At 47.6% G+C, this 14,060-nt stretch overlaps 1 protein-coding gene and 1 pseudogene across 1 annotated transcript; one reads left to right on the forward strand and one right to left on the reverse strand.

The window, feature by feature from the left end:
• Positions 1 to 1,903: 1,903 nt before the first annotated feature.
• On the reverse strand, positions 1,904 to 5,264 carry LOC115309186 (annotated as a pseudogene).
• A 4,218-nt stretch (positions 5,265 to 9,482) lies between these two features.
• LOC121837673 (golgin subfamily A member 6-like protein 22) lies at positions 9,483 to 10,315 on the forward strand. The gene has a single exon (XM_042293392.1). It carries the CDS (start codon positions 9,483 to 9,485, stop codon positions 10,140 to 10,142), a length of 660 nt encoding a protein of 219 aa, XP_042149326.1. The 3' UTR covers positions 10,143 to 10,315.
• Positions 10,316 to 14,060: the final 3,745 nt, after the last annotated feature.

The raw sequence follows: 14,060 nt of genomic DNA on the forward strand, positions 1-14,060 counted from the left end.
GTCTTGCATGAGCGAGAATACGCTGGGTGGGGATCACTACAGTTGACACAATGGGCTTCGTTGGAGCAGGAGTCAGCAGAATGGTCATTTTTCCCACACTTGGCACAAGTGGCCTTACCACGGCAGCTCTGAGAGCCGTGGCCAAACCTCTGGCATTTAAAACATCTTCGAGGATTAGGCACATAGGGCCTAACCCTGCAGTGGAGGTAGCCAGCCCTAACAGCCTCGGGAAGTGTGGTAGATTCAAAGGTTAACACTATGTGTTTAGTTTTTCGCTCTTGACCGTCCCGACGCATGGAGATGCGCCTCGCAGCTACAACTCCTTGTTCAGAGAGCCCTTCAAGTATCTCAGTGTCAGAGGCCTCAATCAGGTCATCTTCGGAGATCACGCCCTGAATAGTATTAAGTGTACGATGGGGTGAAACAGTCACTTTATGATCAGACACAGAATCCAAAGCAAGGAGTGCTGTACTCTGCTGTCTGGATTCAATTTCTACGAGAAGGTCACCTGAGGGCATCTGTTTGGCTTTGAAGTTCTTTCCGACCACACTTTCTAGCACTTTCGCAACAAGAAAGGGGGACATCTTGGAGAGTGGTGTATCGTCTTCAGAGTGAATAACCAAAAATTTGGGGAATGTAGGGGGAGATGAGGTCGTTTCTTTCAGAGGGACTTCGGTGCGGACCCTTTTCAGGGCCCGATCAGAGGGAGGTTTAGCTTTGGAACCCATGAGAGATGGGAGGAGATTCAGTGCCCGGGTGCACCGCCCACCACGGAGCCCAACAAGGGGGTAGGTAATGTGCCATAGCAAGAAAGGCTTGGCTGACACAATTACTCTACCAGTGCTGCCCGGGCACTATAACCGAGTGTGGATGCAGGGACAGGACCTGTTTCCACTCAAGGTTAGCCCTTGCCGCCTAAGAAGGTGAAAAAGGAAGGAAGAGAGTAGAAGAAAAGAGAAAGAGGTGGAAGGAAAAGTGAAAGACGGAAGAAGAGGGTAGAAGAGGCGACTGACTGAATCATCCTGGTCGGGCCAAGCCAGGACACCCGTCTACGAGAAGCAGGGGTCGAAGCGGTGTATTGCCTCGCCCGGGGGGCCCCGAAGGGTCCAAACATACCCCGGGCTCAGCTCAACCACCAGGGTCCCCTTTTCCCTGGACACGGGTACGCCACGCACAGCCAGACGTGGGTGGGCGAACCCACATGGCTCGGGGTTCGTAGTGACGCCACTCACCAAGCACCTACCAAAGTAGGTGCCCCCTGCGTGCGGGTATGGTGGCCCACGTAGCTGGGGTCCGTGGTGACGCAACTCACCAAGCACCTAGCACCTAAGGTGCAAGCGCCCCCTGCGGGGCTCGGGGTCGTGGAGACGCCACTCTCCAAACACCTGCTTTCACAGGTGCCCCCTGCGGGGAAAAATTCGGAAGAGTTGGCAGGTAACACCTTCCAAGAAGTATGGGATTTAATGATATTCCAACTGTTTCGATAGTCAGTCACTGACACATTTGCTTTGTTGCAATGTAGCCTGTTCGGCAGCATTATCTTGAACAAATGTTGCTGCCGGTGTCCTTGCATTAAGAATATCACAAATGAAATGAGTGCAAGTTCATTTCAACAAAATAAGGTGTAATCCACAAGCACAAAATAGAACCACTAACTAAATCCAAACTAAAAAAAAAACCTGTTCGTTTGCGGGCATGGATACTATTTGGTAGTAGGATGTTTTCACAACTTCCAAACACAAGACGTTTCTCTATCCGCCACCTGAGAACACGCTCTCTAGCAGTCGGGCTCCGCTGAGGCCTAAATTAAAGAAAAAAAAGACATTAAAAGCAGCATATGCCAAAGAATAAAAATTAAGTAATATTTCATTCTAAGCTGTTTTTGTCTTGCACCCCATAGGAATTAGCAGCTGCTGCAGATGAAAAGGTGTGTGACCTTGTAACCAGTAGCGAATTGTTTCATTAAACTGGTGTCCCAACATTTATCGCGGCCAACAATGATGTAATGAGGAATCTGGTGACGCCAACACAGTTTGACCAGAGGAAAATCGGAGACTCACTCACCGGGGGAGGAGGCAGGGAAGTGATGCTTTTTAGTTTTTGTTATTGTTTTAGGCTAGGTGGTGCAAACTACTGGTCTGTATAAAGGGTACTTCTGTCTCAAGAGCAAGTTTTTTTACAATTGTTATTGAAATTGTGGGCCATGATGGGTGTTTGAACGAAAGTGTAATAATAATTTGCAACTAATTACCAGGTCACATGCCTTTTTATATATATCAATCATTTTTGTCATATTAAACTTTAAGGATAAAAAATAAGAAATATGCAGGTGGAAACATAACAAAGGTAAAGAATAACAAGACTAAATATATAACAAGGAGAAATAAAGTTCAAGCACTTGAAACCATAATTTAGGATAACCCCTGCCTGCATTCCAGTGACAATACACCCTTGATTGCACACAAACTGTATGTCACAATTAGGTTTTCTGCCTAGGCACTCCTCGTGAAAGAGGGATGGACAGCCTGCACACTGAATAATGCCAACAGAACTGGCACGAAGCAGGGGCTGCCGGCACAAGCAATGAAAAGCATCAGAGAAGTCTTTTGGTCTCACATGAAAAACAATGAAATTTCTTATAGGTCCTCATCCTCATAAATGGGTCCTCATTGAGTGTTGTCGGAAGCTTACAGTGGTAGGGTCTTTGCAAGATGCTATGCAATACATGCTAGCTATTGCGAATAAGCCAAAATCCAGAGTGCCGCCTTGACCTCGTGCAAATTTCACAAAAACATTTATATTTGCCAATTGTAACTTCAGAATGCTGCACACCTGCTTGACAGCATCGGGAGGAATATCTTCGTCAATAAAATCATACACAAAGACTGAATTTGGAGGTGCCCCAATGTTTGATACTGTGAGCCAATGGTCTGGGTCTTTTGTATGCAATACTTGAATGAAAGAATCTCTTATCTGTTTGAATTTTAGTTCCTGAGCTAACAGAACATCTTGAAAGCTTCCCCAACATGGAAATTGTTGTGTGTTAAATACTGCGCAATATTCATAACACTATCAGAGAGAGAATCGTTGGATCTTACAAATGCCAGTTCTTTATCAGCAAGTGAATAACCTTTGCAGAGAGGAAGTAATTCTGCACCAGGGTTGGGCAGAAATACTCTAAAATGTACTAAGGAATACAAATACTGGGATACATTAAAATAATAGCTAAGATACTGATACTAAAATATATCTGTAAAAATGTATCGCGATACATATCGGAAATACATTTTAAATAGAGGCAAAAAGTATTTCGAAATACAAATACAGGAATACGGAAATACAAATACAGGAATACATTTTAGGAAGGGCAGAAATACAAAAACAGGAATACATTTTAGGAAGGGCAGAAATACAATTACAAAAATACTGATACAGCAATACATTTTTCAACTTTGTTTGAGACGCCAACTGAGATGAAGCTTGAAGTTTGAAGTGGAAGTTTTTGATCCCGAAATTACTTTCCCGTAGGATTGGCACTTTGCCTTGAAGGTAGTGGTTTCGGACGACGAGGAGTCTTCAAAGGGCTCAAAAAAAAAAAACGTTCCATGAAGGACTGACCGCAGTCTCTTCCCTGACATCCTGTCTGTCTGACGAGGGATGCGAAAAGATTTCGACCTCTAAATAAATTCAATGTCCCCCTAAATCCCATCAAAACGTCACAACGCCCCTGTCCAATAAGGATGCCCCTGTCAACATTCATCACATGACTTCACGGTGGAATGAACTGGTATTCTTTATCTGTAGTTGTGACCCAGAACATGAAACTTTACCATGCTGCTGTATGAAAGGACAATACATACTTTCGTTGTAAGTTACCTCGTTGGAGATCGTGCAGGCAGTGTGATTTGGAATTTTCGAGAATAGTGGACCACCTGAAGCACCCCAGAACAAGTCTTATCGTCTGTTATGGTTGAAAAAACGATATGGTGGCACCCTTTCGCAAAGGTCCTTTCTGCCGACCCTTTTGCCACCGACGCATTAATGCAATCCTCAAGTCTCGCCCAGCATCATCCAAAGACCTCGTGGATTGTGACCTGATATTGCCGGTACAGGTGCGAGCTCTCCGAGAAACAGCACACTTGAGACGAGTCGCAGGGTACAAAGTCTGGGTCGGCACCGCGACGCCACATCTGGCCTCCTTCCTGGGTTTCGGATCACCAGAGCAGCGAGTCAAGTTCACGTCGGCTGATGACGTACCCTTGAGCCGTGCAGTATTACGGGCGCAGCCGCAGACGCATTCGAATATGTGTTGAACTTTACTGCGTGAGTCATCCTACTATTTCAAGCCAACCACCGCCAGGGTCGTGCTGCAATGGACTGTGACTCAGCTTTGCCGGCTGGGTGTACTGTGTACGCTAAGGCGAGCGAGACAGTTAGGGCTTTGGATGCCAGCAAACACTGACTCAAGAAATCCCTACCTGAGGAACTGCGGCAGACGATGCTCCGACTCCACTCCTAACACGCCACCTGGTTCGAGTCCCCGACTACGCAACACTTCTCAGAAGAGAGAATAGGACGCATAGAAAAATAATTTGGAGAATCGAAAGCAACTTTGGTCAGCATAGTAACAATGCCCCAGTATCACCTGGTGCGCTCAGAAGAAAAAAAAAAGCGTTCGGACTTCTTTTTTTTTGGGGGGGGGGGGGGGGGGGGGGCATTTCTCAAGAAATGTAACGAAATACATTTCATTCTGATTGTATCGCGCTACAAAGAAACTTTCCGAAAGTATTTCAATACAGGAATACAGATACTGGTGAAAAAAATGTATCGCGATACAGAAATAGATACGAAATGTATTTCTGAAATACTATCGCAATACATTTGTATCGTGATACTGCCCAACCCTGCTCTGCACCTATCATACTAAGACAAAGTGCTTTGTCGTGGAATGTTTCTGAAAATTTACGCTTTCTTGTAACTTTTACATTTCGTGGTCTGCCTCTCCTGCGTTTATTCAAACTAATGCACAGTTTTTCGGAAGAAGTTTCCTTCTTGATTGTTGTGTCCATTAGCTGTTGCCGAGATACATCCTCTCGAGCTGCACAGGGTGCAACAGACTGTGGCAAGAGCTGCACCTGGTTGCTAGGGAAGGTTATAAGATTGCTAAAGAGTGCCTGAATATTTACCAATTTTTCATTAAGCTCTCGTTCACCACATTGGGCAAGCTGTTGGTTTGACTGGATCACTCGAAAATTTGCATGCATGATTATATCTTGCCTGAATGGTATCGTTTCACAAGCAAGGTTTTTCGTATGGCCGATATAAACACGGTTTGGGTCGGCGATTTCTTGCTTGGTGCATTCCGGCTAGGCGGGTTCGAGCTAGGCGGGTTCGAGCTAGGCGGGTTCGAGCTAGGCAGCTTCAAGCTAGGTGGGTTCGAGCTATGTGAGTTCAAGTTAGGCGAATTCGGGCTAGGCGGGTTCAGGCTAGAGGGGTTCTGGCTAGGCGGGTTTCGGCTGGGCGGGTTCGAGCTAGGCGGGTTCGAGCTAGGTGGGTTCAAGTTCGGGCAAATTCGGGCTAGGCAGGTTCAGGCAAGTGGGTTCGGCTTGGGCGGGTTAGGATTGGTTGTGCTTAGTGGGTTAGAGCCAGCTGTGATTGGACAGTCATTAGTTTCAGATTTCAGAAAGTGGTTCTTACGCCATCGGTGCGGAATAGCAGACTTGTCAAATAGCTCGACTTCTGCAAAAGATCGTGCTGTAAACATGTGGACGCATGGAAGTCGATGTTGAGAGTAACATAGGCATGTGCAGCTGTCGAGGCTATTTGGTATAATGTACTCTGTTTGGTCTGACTTGACTGTATATGTGCCATTATGAAGACTAACAGTGTAGTGCTGACTTTTAAACTACTCATACTGCTCTAAAACTTTTCCTACCTTCCAGAGTGCAGGTTTGAGCTAAACACAGCTGAAATGTGTCAAAGGTAGTTGAATTCAGGTTAAGCCTAACCTCTCAGCTTTGCAAACCCTTGTGATATAAGATCATGATCTACATACTCTAGCAAAGCGCTCACTGCTGTGGTCAGGTGCATTCCTGAATGCAAGGTTTTTAGCTTTTGATTATGGCTCTCTACTCGGTTGTTGGTATTTTTTCCTAGTGTAAGTAAAGGACGGCGATAGGCGTGCACCCACATATCTTCGCACAAATCACAGTTGAGCATGAAATATTAAAAAAAAAATTAGGAGAAAGCTTTTCGAGGTGCACAGCCTTTGTATCATAAGCGGATGGGTTCTGGGCATAAAATTTTTTTTTAATTTAGTGGCCACAATAGTTCCTTTTGTTGAGAAGCAAGTTTCTTTATTTGGAAAGACAAGGAGTTCAGGACGTGCCATGTACATAGAAGAATAGTGCTTTTTGGCATTAGCTATTTCAAAATTCTTAGTTCGTTCAAGTCTCTAGCTGTTTATCATAACAATGTTACAAGCTGACAGTACAAATGGGTTGCAATCTATAAACTTCTAAAAACAGAGCAAACAATAATAGAGGTTCCTCTTTGCAGGAATGCATAACAAATGCCTCGACCCTTACCACACGACCATCCTCACAAAAAATTAAATAGAGAATGTAACCCTCTACGTTAATCTGTATGTACCGTCGAAGAAGAGAATTTCGGGATATTTTTCCAATGTTTCTCGCATGACAGATGTCTGAAATTGTGGTGATCATATCACGCCACGTGCGGGCGTGGCTGCCCGACGAACCTGGCCTAGCCTGCCAACCGGATATGTCCCCCCTTTTCCCGCGCAGGAGAATTCCCCTCGCCCACGGACCGCGGTGACTGAGGAATGTGGGGAGCGGGGGAGAAGACAGGGAAAGGAGGTGAGGCTGAGGAGGAAGACCTGCCCGGGAACGGGCACTTGGAAATAAAAAGATCAGTTAAAAGATCAGTTGAGTTTGGGACGCCTATGGCATCACTTCTCCCAGGCTGCGTCCCAACATTGGTGACCCGCGACGCTCAATCGCACAATGAATGATCAACTCAGCTCCGACGTCCCGATGATTGTCGACGTCAAGTTGCCCGCATTTTGGACCGCGGACCCCGAGCTGTGGTTCCTCCAGGTGGAGTCACAGTTCGCCGCAAGGCGCATCACCGCGGACCTCACAAAGTACCACCACGTGGTGAGCAGCCTGCCGCCCGCAACGGCAAGCGAGATTCGCGACCTGCTGTTCTCCCCACCCGCGGAGGATGCGTACAGTACGCTGAAGCGGACGCTCATTCGCCAAGTATCGCCCTCGGAACCGCAGCGGTTGCAGCATCTTCTTCGCGAAGCTGATCTCGGGGGCCGAACGCCCAGTCAACTGCTACGCCACGTGCAACAACTGCTCGGCAGCACGGCGGCCGGTCTCAACAGTCTCCTGCTTCGGGAGATTTTCCTTCAATGGCTTCCATCAAATGTCCGCATGGTGCTCATCTCCACCGGAGAGAAGGACCTATCCAAGCTGGCCGAGCAGGCAGACGCACTTATGGCAGTCGCAACACTCTCTGTTGCGACCGTGCAAGCGGAACCAGCGCAGCCGGACCAACTTCACGAGCTCCGAGCGGAGATCTCGCGCCTCGCCAGCACAGTGGCGGCCCTACGAGCATCTGGCGCGCACCCCCCGAACCGGAGTGCAAAGCCGGAACCACAGCAGAGCCAGAAGGTATGCTGGTATCACCGGAGGTACGGCAACGCCGCACGGAACTGCGTGCCTCCCTGCGAACATTTAGGAAACGGTCGGGGCCAGCAATGAGGGCGACCAGTGCCTCCACCTTGCCGGAAAGTCGCCCCTCAATTTTCTTTCTGACCGACCGCGCCAAGGGCGTTCGTTTCCTCGTCGACACAGGCGCAGAGGTGAGCGTGGTCCCGGCGTCGGCTGCCGATCGGAAGCACCCGAGCGGATTCCCCCTACAAGTTGTCAACAGTACGACAATTGCAACTTACGGGACAACACTCCGCCTTCCCGGCGAGTACTTCGGCCCTAGTCAACCAGAAGCCCGCGTCACCACCGGAGACTACGCGTCTCACCTAAGGGACCTCATGGTAAAACCCAGAGCGACCCCTCCCCGTGAGCCGACAGCACGAGCGGCGCACGTGAGCGCCGACCTCACATCGTGCATGCACGTATTCGTGCAACACGACGCTGTGCGGTGCCCTCTTCAGCCCCCGTACGATGGGGCATTTATGGTGCTGCGCCGCAACAACAAGATGATGACCATCGACAGGCGTGGCCGACGAGATGTCGTGTCAATCGACCGCGTGAAACCGGCCCAAATGGAACGCTCGGCTACCACAACGTCCACCCCCTTCGCGGCCCTATTTCCCGCGAGGCTGCCTTCGGTGCCACCTCCGCCAGCTAGCACGAGAACCACGCGCAGCAGCTGGCGTATCAGGGCCCCTGTGTGGCTCGACCTGTGATTCCTTCTTCCGCTCGCTCACTCACTAAGGAGGGAGTATTGTGGTGATCATATCACGCCGCGCGCAGGCGTGGCTGCCCGACGAACCTGGCCTAGCCTGCCAACCGGATATGTCTCTCCTTTTCCCGCGCGGGAGAATTCCCCTCGCCCGCGGACCGCAGTGGCTGAGGAATGTGGGGTGCGGGGGAGAAGACGGGGAAAGGAGGTGAGGGCGAAGAGGAAGACCTGCCTGGGAACAGGCATTTAGAAATAAAAAGATCAGTTGAGTTTGGGACGCCTATGGTATCACTTGTCCCAGGCTGCGTCCCAACAAAATAAGACCAATAATAGTTCATTGTTTTGATCTTTTTGTTAATGTATAATCCAATTAGGGTTTTGAGAAGCAAAACTTTGCAATCGTGGGAGCAACAGGGCCCCATGAGCACCACTAGTTTTGATTGTAGTAGCATTGCGGCTTTTGTAGTTGTTTATGTCTTTCATAGTTAGAGTCTTGCCAGTTTTTTCATAGACATAACTTTTAAAATCCTTAGGCTTTACATTGCACTTCACTAGCTCGGCAAATTTTTCTTTCTCAAATTCAGTCAGAAGTCTGTTTTTGGGGTATGAAGTGTAACATCCTATAATATGGTTATGTTCAACAACAAGCTTTGTGATTACATATGACATGGTTGCTTTTGCCTTCAAAAATAACAAAAGACGTGCATGGCAGCCCGTAAAATAGGTCTGATCAGGGCGCTTTCCATCACCCATGAGCGAGGGAGGACGTCCATGAATGTAGATGAACTCGATTTTGGAGTACTTAAATTCATCAGATTAAGCTAGTGTACACGTCTTTGACCTTTTTTTTTAATATACATGCAACCCTTCGCTGGACCAGTTTTCAAAGGCTTCTAGAAAGGTAAGATAGTCACTAAACTTGGCCTTCAGGAAAATGGCACTACCACCTCTGAGCAAAGAACATGCTTTAGAATGAAGAGTATGCTGCTCCTTAATTAACATCACTACCATGATTCCGCATATCCGCAGAAATGCCCCTCTGGAATCGCATCCGGAAAGCATGCAACAGGGGAGTCAGCAGCCTCTCCCACCTGCGGAAGCAAGCGGAGAAGAAGGTGTGGAAGCAGCAGAAGCAAGCGGAGGAGATGGTGCGGAAGCAGCAGAAGCAAGCGGAGGGGATGGTGCGGATGCAAGCGGAGAAGGTGCAGAAGCAAGTGAAGGAGAAGGTGCGGAAGCAGCAGAAGCAAGTGGAGGAGATGGTGCGGAAGCAAGCAGAGGAGGAGGTGCGGAAGCAGCAGAAGCAAGCGGAGGAGATGATGCGAAAGCAGCAGAAGCAAGCAGAGGAGATGGTGTGGAAGCAGCAGAAGCAAGCGGAGGAGATGGTGCAGAAGCAAGCGGAGGAGAAGGTGCAGAGGCAGCAGAAGCAAGCGGAGGAGATGGTACAGAAGCAGCAGAAGCAAGCGGAGGACATGGTGCAGAAGCAGCAGGAGAGCAAAGCAGAGGGACCTCAACCTCACATAGCATACATGGTGGAGGAAGGTCCAGCCAGAGCTCGAGGAGGCCCTCAATGTCGTCTTCTTGTACTCCTGCTGGATCCTTGCCCTGGCCATCTTCTGCACGATGTTCTGCGCCTGTTGGTCCATGAACTTGGCAAGAACCTGCTCAGAAGGTTGAAATTGCCCAAGTATTAGCCTCTACACAAGAGCACCAAACCTGACTGTCAGCCTAACTTGGTTGTCTGAGTTAGTGTCCGTTCAAAGTTTCAAGCAGTGTTTCATAAAGTAAAGCATATCTAAAAAGTACTTGAAGTAAAGTTCAAGTAGCCGAGAGTTTATGTACTTCAAGTTGAGTCGCAAGTATACATACAGGGCACGATGCAGTTAAAGTAAAATATATTAAAAGCAATCTTTTTTTTTAAATAAAGCAAATCATTGATGGTCCTTTTCATTCCAACTTTCAGTGCCTTTCAAATCATGGTACGCATAGTTTGGGGGGTACTCGAGAGTGTAATAAAGGAATTATTGCCAATAATGGCGGCAAGTACCGGACATGGCCAAGAGGCTATTCAATACTTTTTTTCTCTCTCCGATGAGCTATGCATGGTTTTCATTTTCGTCACATCAACTGCCATTACTTTGTATCATGCTCTTGCGTCTGTACCTTTTTTTGCAGCATAAATTTCACACATCGAACTTGTTGTTCTCGGCAAGTAGGAATGACGTCACATGCAAAGCACGTATTAATCAACATAAAGTTATAAGCCACTTATTTGTATCAACCTTACAATTGTCATTCCTTTTAGAGGACTGGCCAGAAGAGGTTTAGAAAGAAATCAACACTTCTGTGCGATAACAGCCTACCATTTTGATATTAAAGATTGGTGGAAACTTATACTATACCTCAGAATTTGTAGGTACTATTCGGAAAGACAAGGACATCGGCACATGGTTTTTAGAAGAGCCCAAATTTTCCTGAGCCAAACAAGTCAGTGCTCAGATAAATTTATTTTTCCCTGCATGTTTCCCAGAGCTGTAAAAACATCTGAAACAGAGTATGTTTAAGAGAGTTCAAAGGAACCATTTTTCAACTCCAATAACGATATGACATGCACATGCACACTTTACATGCATAGTTCATACCAGCTGGGCCAATCGTATTGAAATCCGAGTTGAAAAATGGTTCTCTGAAACTCTGTTGTCTCCTGAGAACGCCAACTGGCTAGAATAGAATATTCCTCACAGCATTTCTCCCCAGTTGACCTAGCACTGTTTTGTGATGCAAATTTAGTAAGAGCAAGTTTGGGGACATACTTTGGGTAGGGGGTTGTAGTTTCCTTGCAAACTACTAAAACAAATACTTCAGGCGAAGTACAAGTAATCAAGGCTTACTCCAAATAGTACTTTAAGTACTTGCAAACACTGAGTACAAGGGTGTTTGTAATTTTCATTCAGCCTCAAAAAGTAAAATTTTTGAAACAAAAATGTTGAGGTTTGCATGCTAAACATGATGAGGGGCTGGGGATTCTTTAGACCACCTTGGGATCTTTTGTCGTGCAACCGAAAGCTCACATTAAGGCCTGTCCAAACAGGGATCGCGAGGTGAAACAACTCCGACACAAGTCGTACAACAATCCACTTTCTTATTTTTTGCCGGGGGAAAGTTCTTTTTTTGTTAAATTTCACCCGTGGGTACAGACAGTCACTCACAAGCCCTGTTGGCTGTCGGTCAATTGCTCAAGGCTTCCGCTGCTCTCCAGGACCCAAAAATGGGAAAGAGAAGGGCTGTGTTTGAAATCTTCCCCAAATAGATTTGAGCTACTCCGGAGGGTCGCGTCACGTGATAACACAGAGCGACGCTGAATGCGGGTAGGTTTTCGAACACAAAGCAGTGGTGAAACTGACAAATGGTGACTTGGAGCAGCTCTAGTACCTGGGAAAAACAGGTTTTGGAGCAGTTTTCCATTTTTGGAGCAGACGATTTTGAGCTTACATGTAAAGTTTTTATACAATCTCTTTAAAGTTAGTCTGTGGAAAAAACTTCAGTTGTTGGAGTGTTGAGAGACTATACAAGGTATACCTACAGGGGACTTTTCCACAACAGATATTTATTTATTTATTGAACGATCATACGCTGGTAATTTCTCAGATGTCTCAATGAACCAATTAGGTGTATCAATGGAGTTTTTGGTTTGTGTTCGACGTAAGATATTTTTGGCTACTGTTCTTACAGCACCCAAGTGGAGCACATGGCTACTCTAACTGATCACAACAAGTAGCGCTACCTACCGTAAAATCCTGAATTAACGCCCCCCTTTTCGCCGTAGATAATTGGCAAAAAAAGTGAGGTGGGCGATCTTTCAGTATTTAATAACCAAAATTACAAACAAAAATCGAGTAACGCGTGCGCCAAAGCAGCGTGGGTTTTTATTTCTCTAGCTCTCATCGCTGAAACCGTCAAACGACACATCGCTTTCGCTATCGAAGATTAAATCTAACGCCTCGTCAATGAGGCTCTCAGGATCCTCGGGTCCATTGGTTACCGAAGCCAAACGGTCGTTGAGCTCGCCGTCCCGCAACCATCGAGCCTTGTGGATATTCCGTTTGAACGAACTCCGCACGGTATCCTCGGAGACGGAGGCCCACGCCTGAGCCACCAAGTCCACAACCTCTTGACGCGACGGCTTGCGAAGGTTGCCCTTTGGAGTCACCGAACCTTTCCGGAAGAACGATGCCCAAATTCCACGCGTCCTTGAAGGGCTTCATCCATGAGACGTCCGCGGGTTGCAAAATGGACGTGCAACCGCCCGGTATCAAGACGACGTCGGTGTCTTTTGCGTCGAGCGCTTCTCGGGCCGCCTCTGTCTTGTGTATGGGTGCTTGGTCCAGTATGAGCAGTCTCCTCACGTCGTCGGCGTTCGGGCCCCAAACTCTCCTAGTCCACTCCAGTAGGACGGGAGAGGTCATCCAACCATTCTTGGAAGAAGTAACTCGGACATTTGCTGCAAGTACAAGTATAACATGAAATAACAGTTCGGGCCCCAAACGCACATTACACATGCTACGCCGATGAGTGAAGATATGCGAACTGCCCGATTTTATGGCCGAGCGCCGAAGCACGCGCAAGTGAGTAAGCTTCGGAAAGCCAGCAAGTCACGCGCCAACTGCTCGTGCGCTCAAGATGGCGCCGGCCAGAACGGCTACGCCATCTTTTGGAAATGGGGCGATACAAAACAAAACGGGCTGTGGCGTTTTGTCAATGGATAATGCAACAGTCGCTCTATTTAAAAAAAAAAAAAAATGCTGTCAGCCTTATTTTTACGTATTTCTAAGGCTTTGTTACGACATTTATACCCTGAATGGTGATTAATTACAAGATACCTGGGATCCTTAGAAAAAAGAGTACTCTGGGGGGAATCCGGCCGGTTGGCTCGTTCAGTACGATCAAAGCAGGTAGCTTGATGCCCGCTGCCGTCGCGCACAAGGCCACCGTCATCCCTCGCCGAGCACAGCCGGTGTTGGCGATGCGAATACTCGACTCGCCGACAGCATTGTTGGTTCTCGCAGCAGGGCAATCCATCCGGACCATAGTCTGATCCATGTTGGCTATGTTGTAGTCTGAGCAGTTGTGCTCCAGGTGCAGAGTTGACACAGCCTTTCGGAACACCGTAATTGCTTCAACGTAGTCGGCAGGCAGCTTGTGACTTTCGTTGGTCCCCACCCGCATAGACACATTAAATCGCTTCTTCCAGTTAGCTATGTACTGGCATGACGCTTGGAAGTTTCCTAGGCCCATCTGTTCTGCCAGTTTCCGCGCATGCTCTTGAAGCAGGCGATTGCTGACTGCTCGACCGGCGGATCTCTGTCTCCAGGAAGTCCATCAGTGCGTCGTCGATTTCTTCACTAAAAACGGTTCGTCCCCTACCTATTGCTCTCTTCAACTTGTTTGTTCTATGGCATTGTTGTAGAAGTACTTGGTAGCAAGTATTCCATTCCCGTACACGCTTCCGGTCAACTTCGAAATGGCGCGCAGTCTTGCTCACGTTAGCTCCGTTCTTGCGGTGCCATTCCACGACTTCCACTTTCTTCTGGATGGTATAGCTGGACCTCATC

The sequence above is a fragment of the Ixodes scapularis genome, unplaced genomic scaffold (genome assembly GCF_016920785.2).
Source record: "Ixodes scapularis isolate PalLabHiFi unplaced genomic scaffold, ASM1692078v2 PGA_scaffold4__175_contigs__length_147842914, whole genome shotgun sequence".
Lineage (NCBI taxonomy): Eukaryota > Metazoa > Arthropoda > Arachnida > Ixodida > Ixodidae > Ixodes > Ixodes scapularis.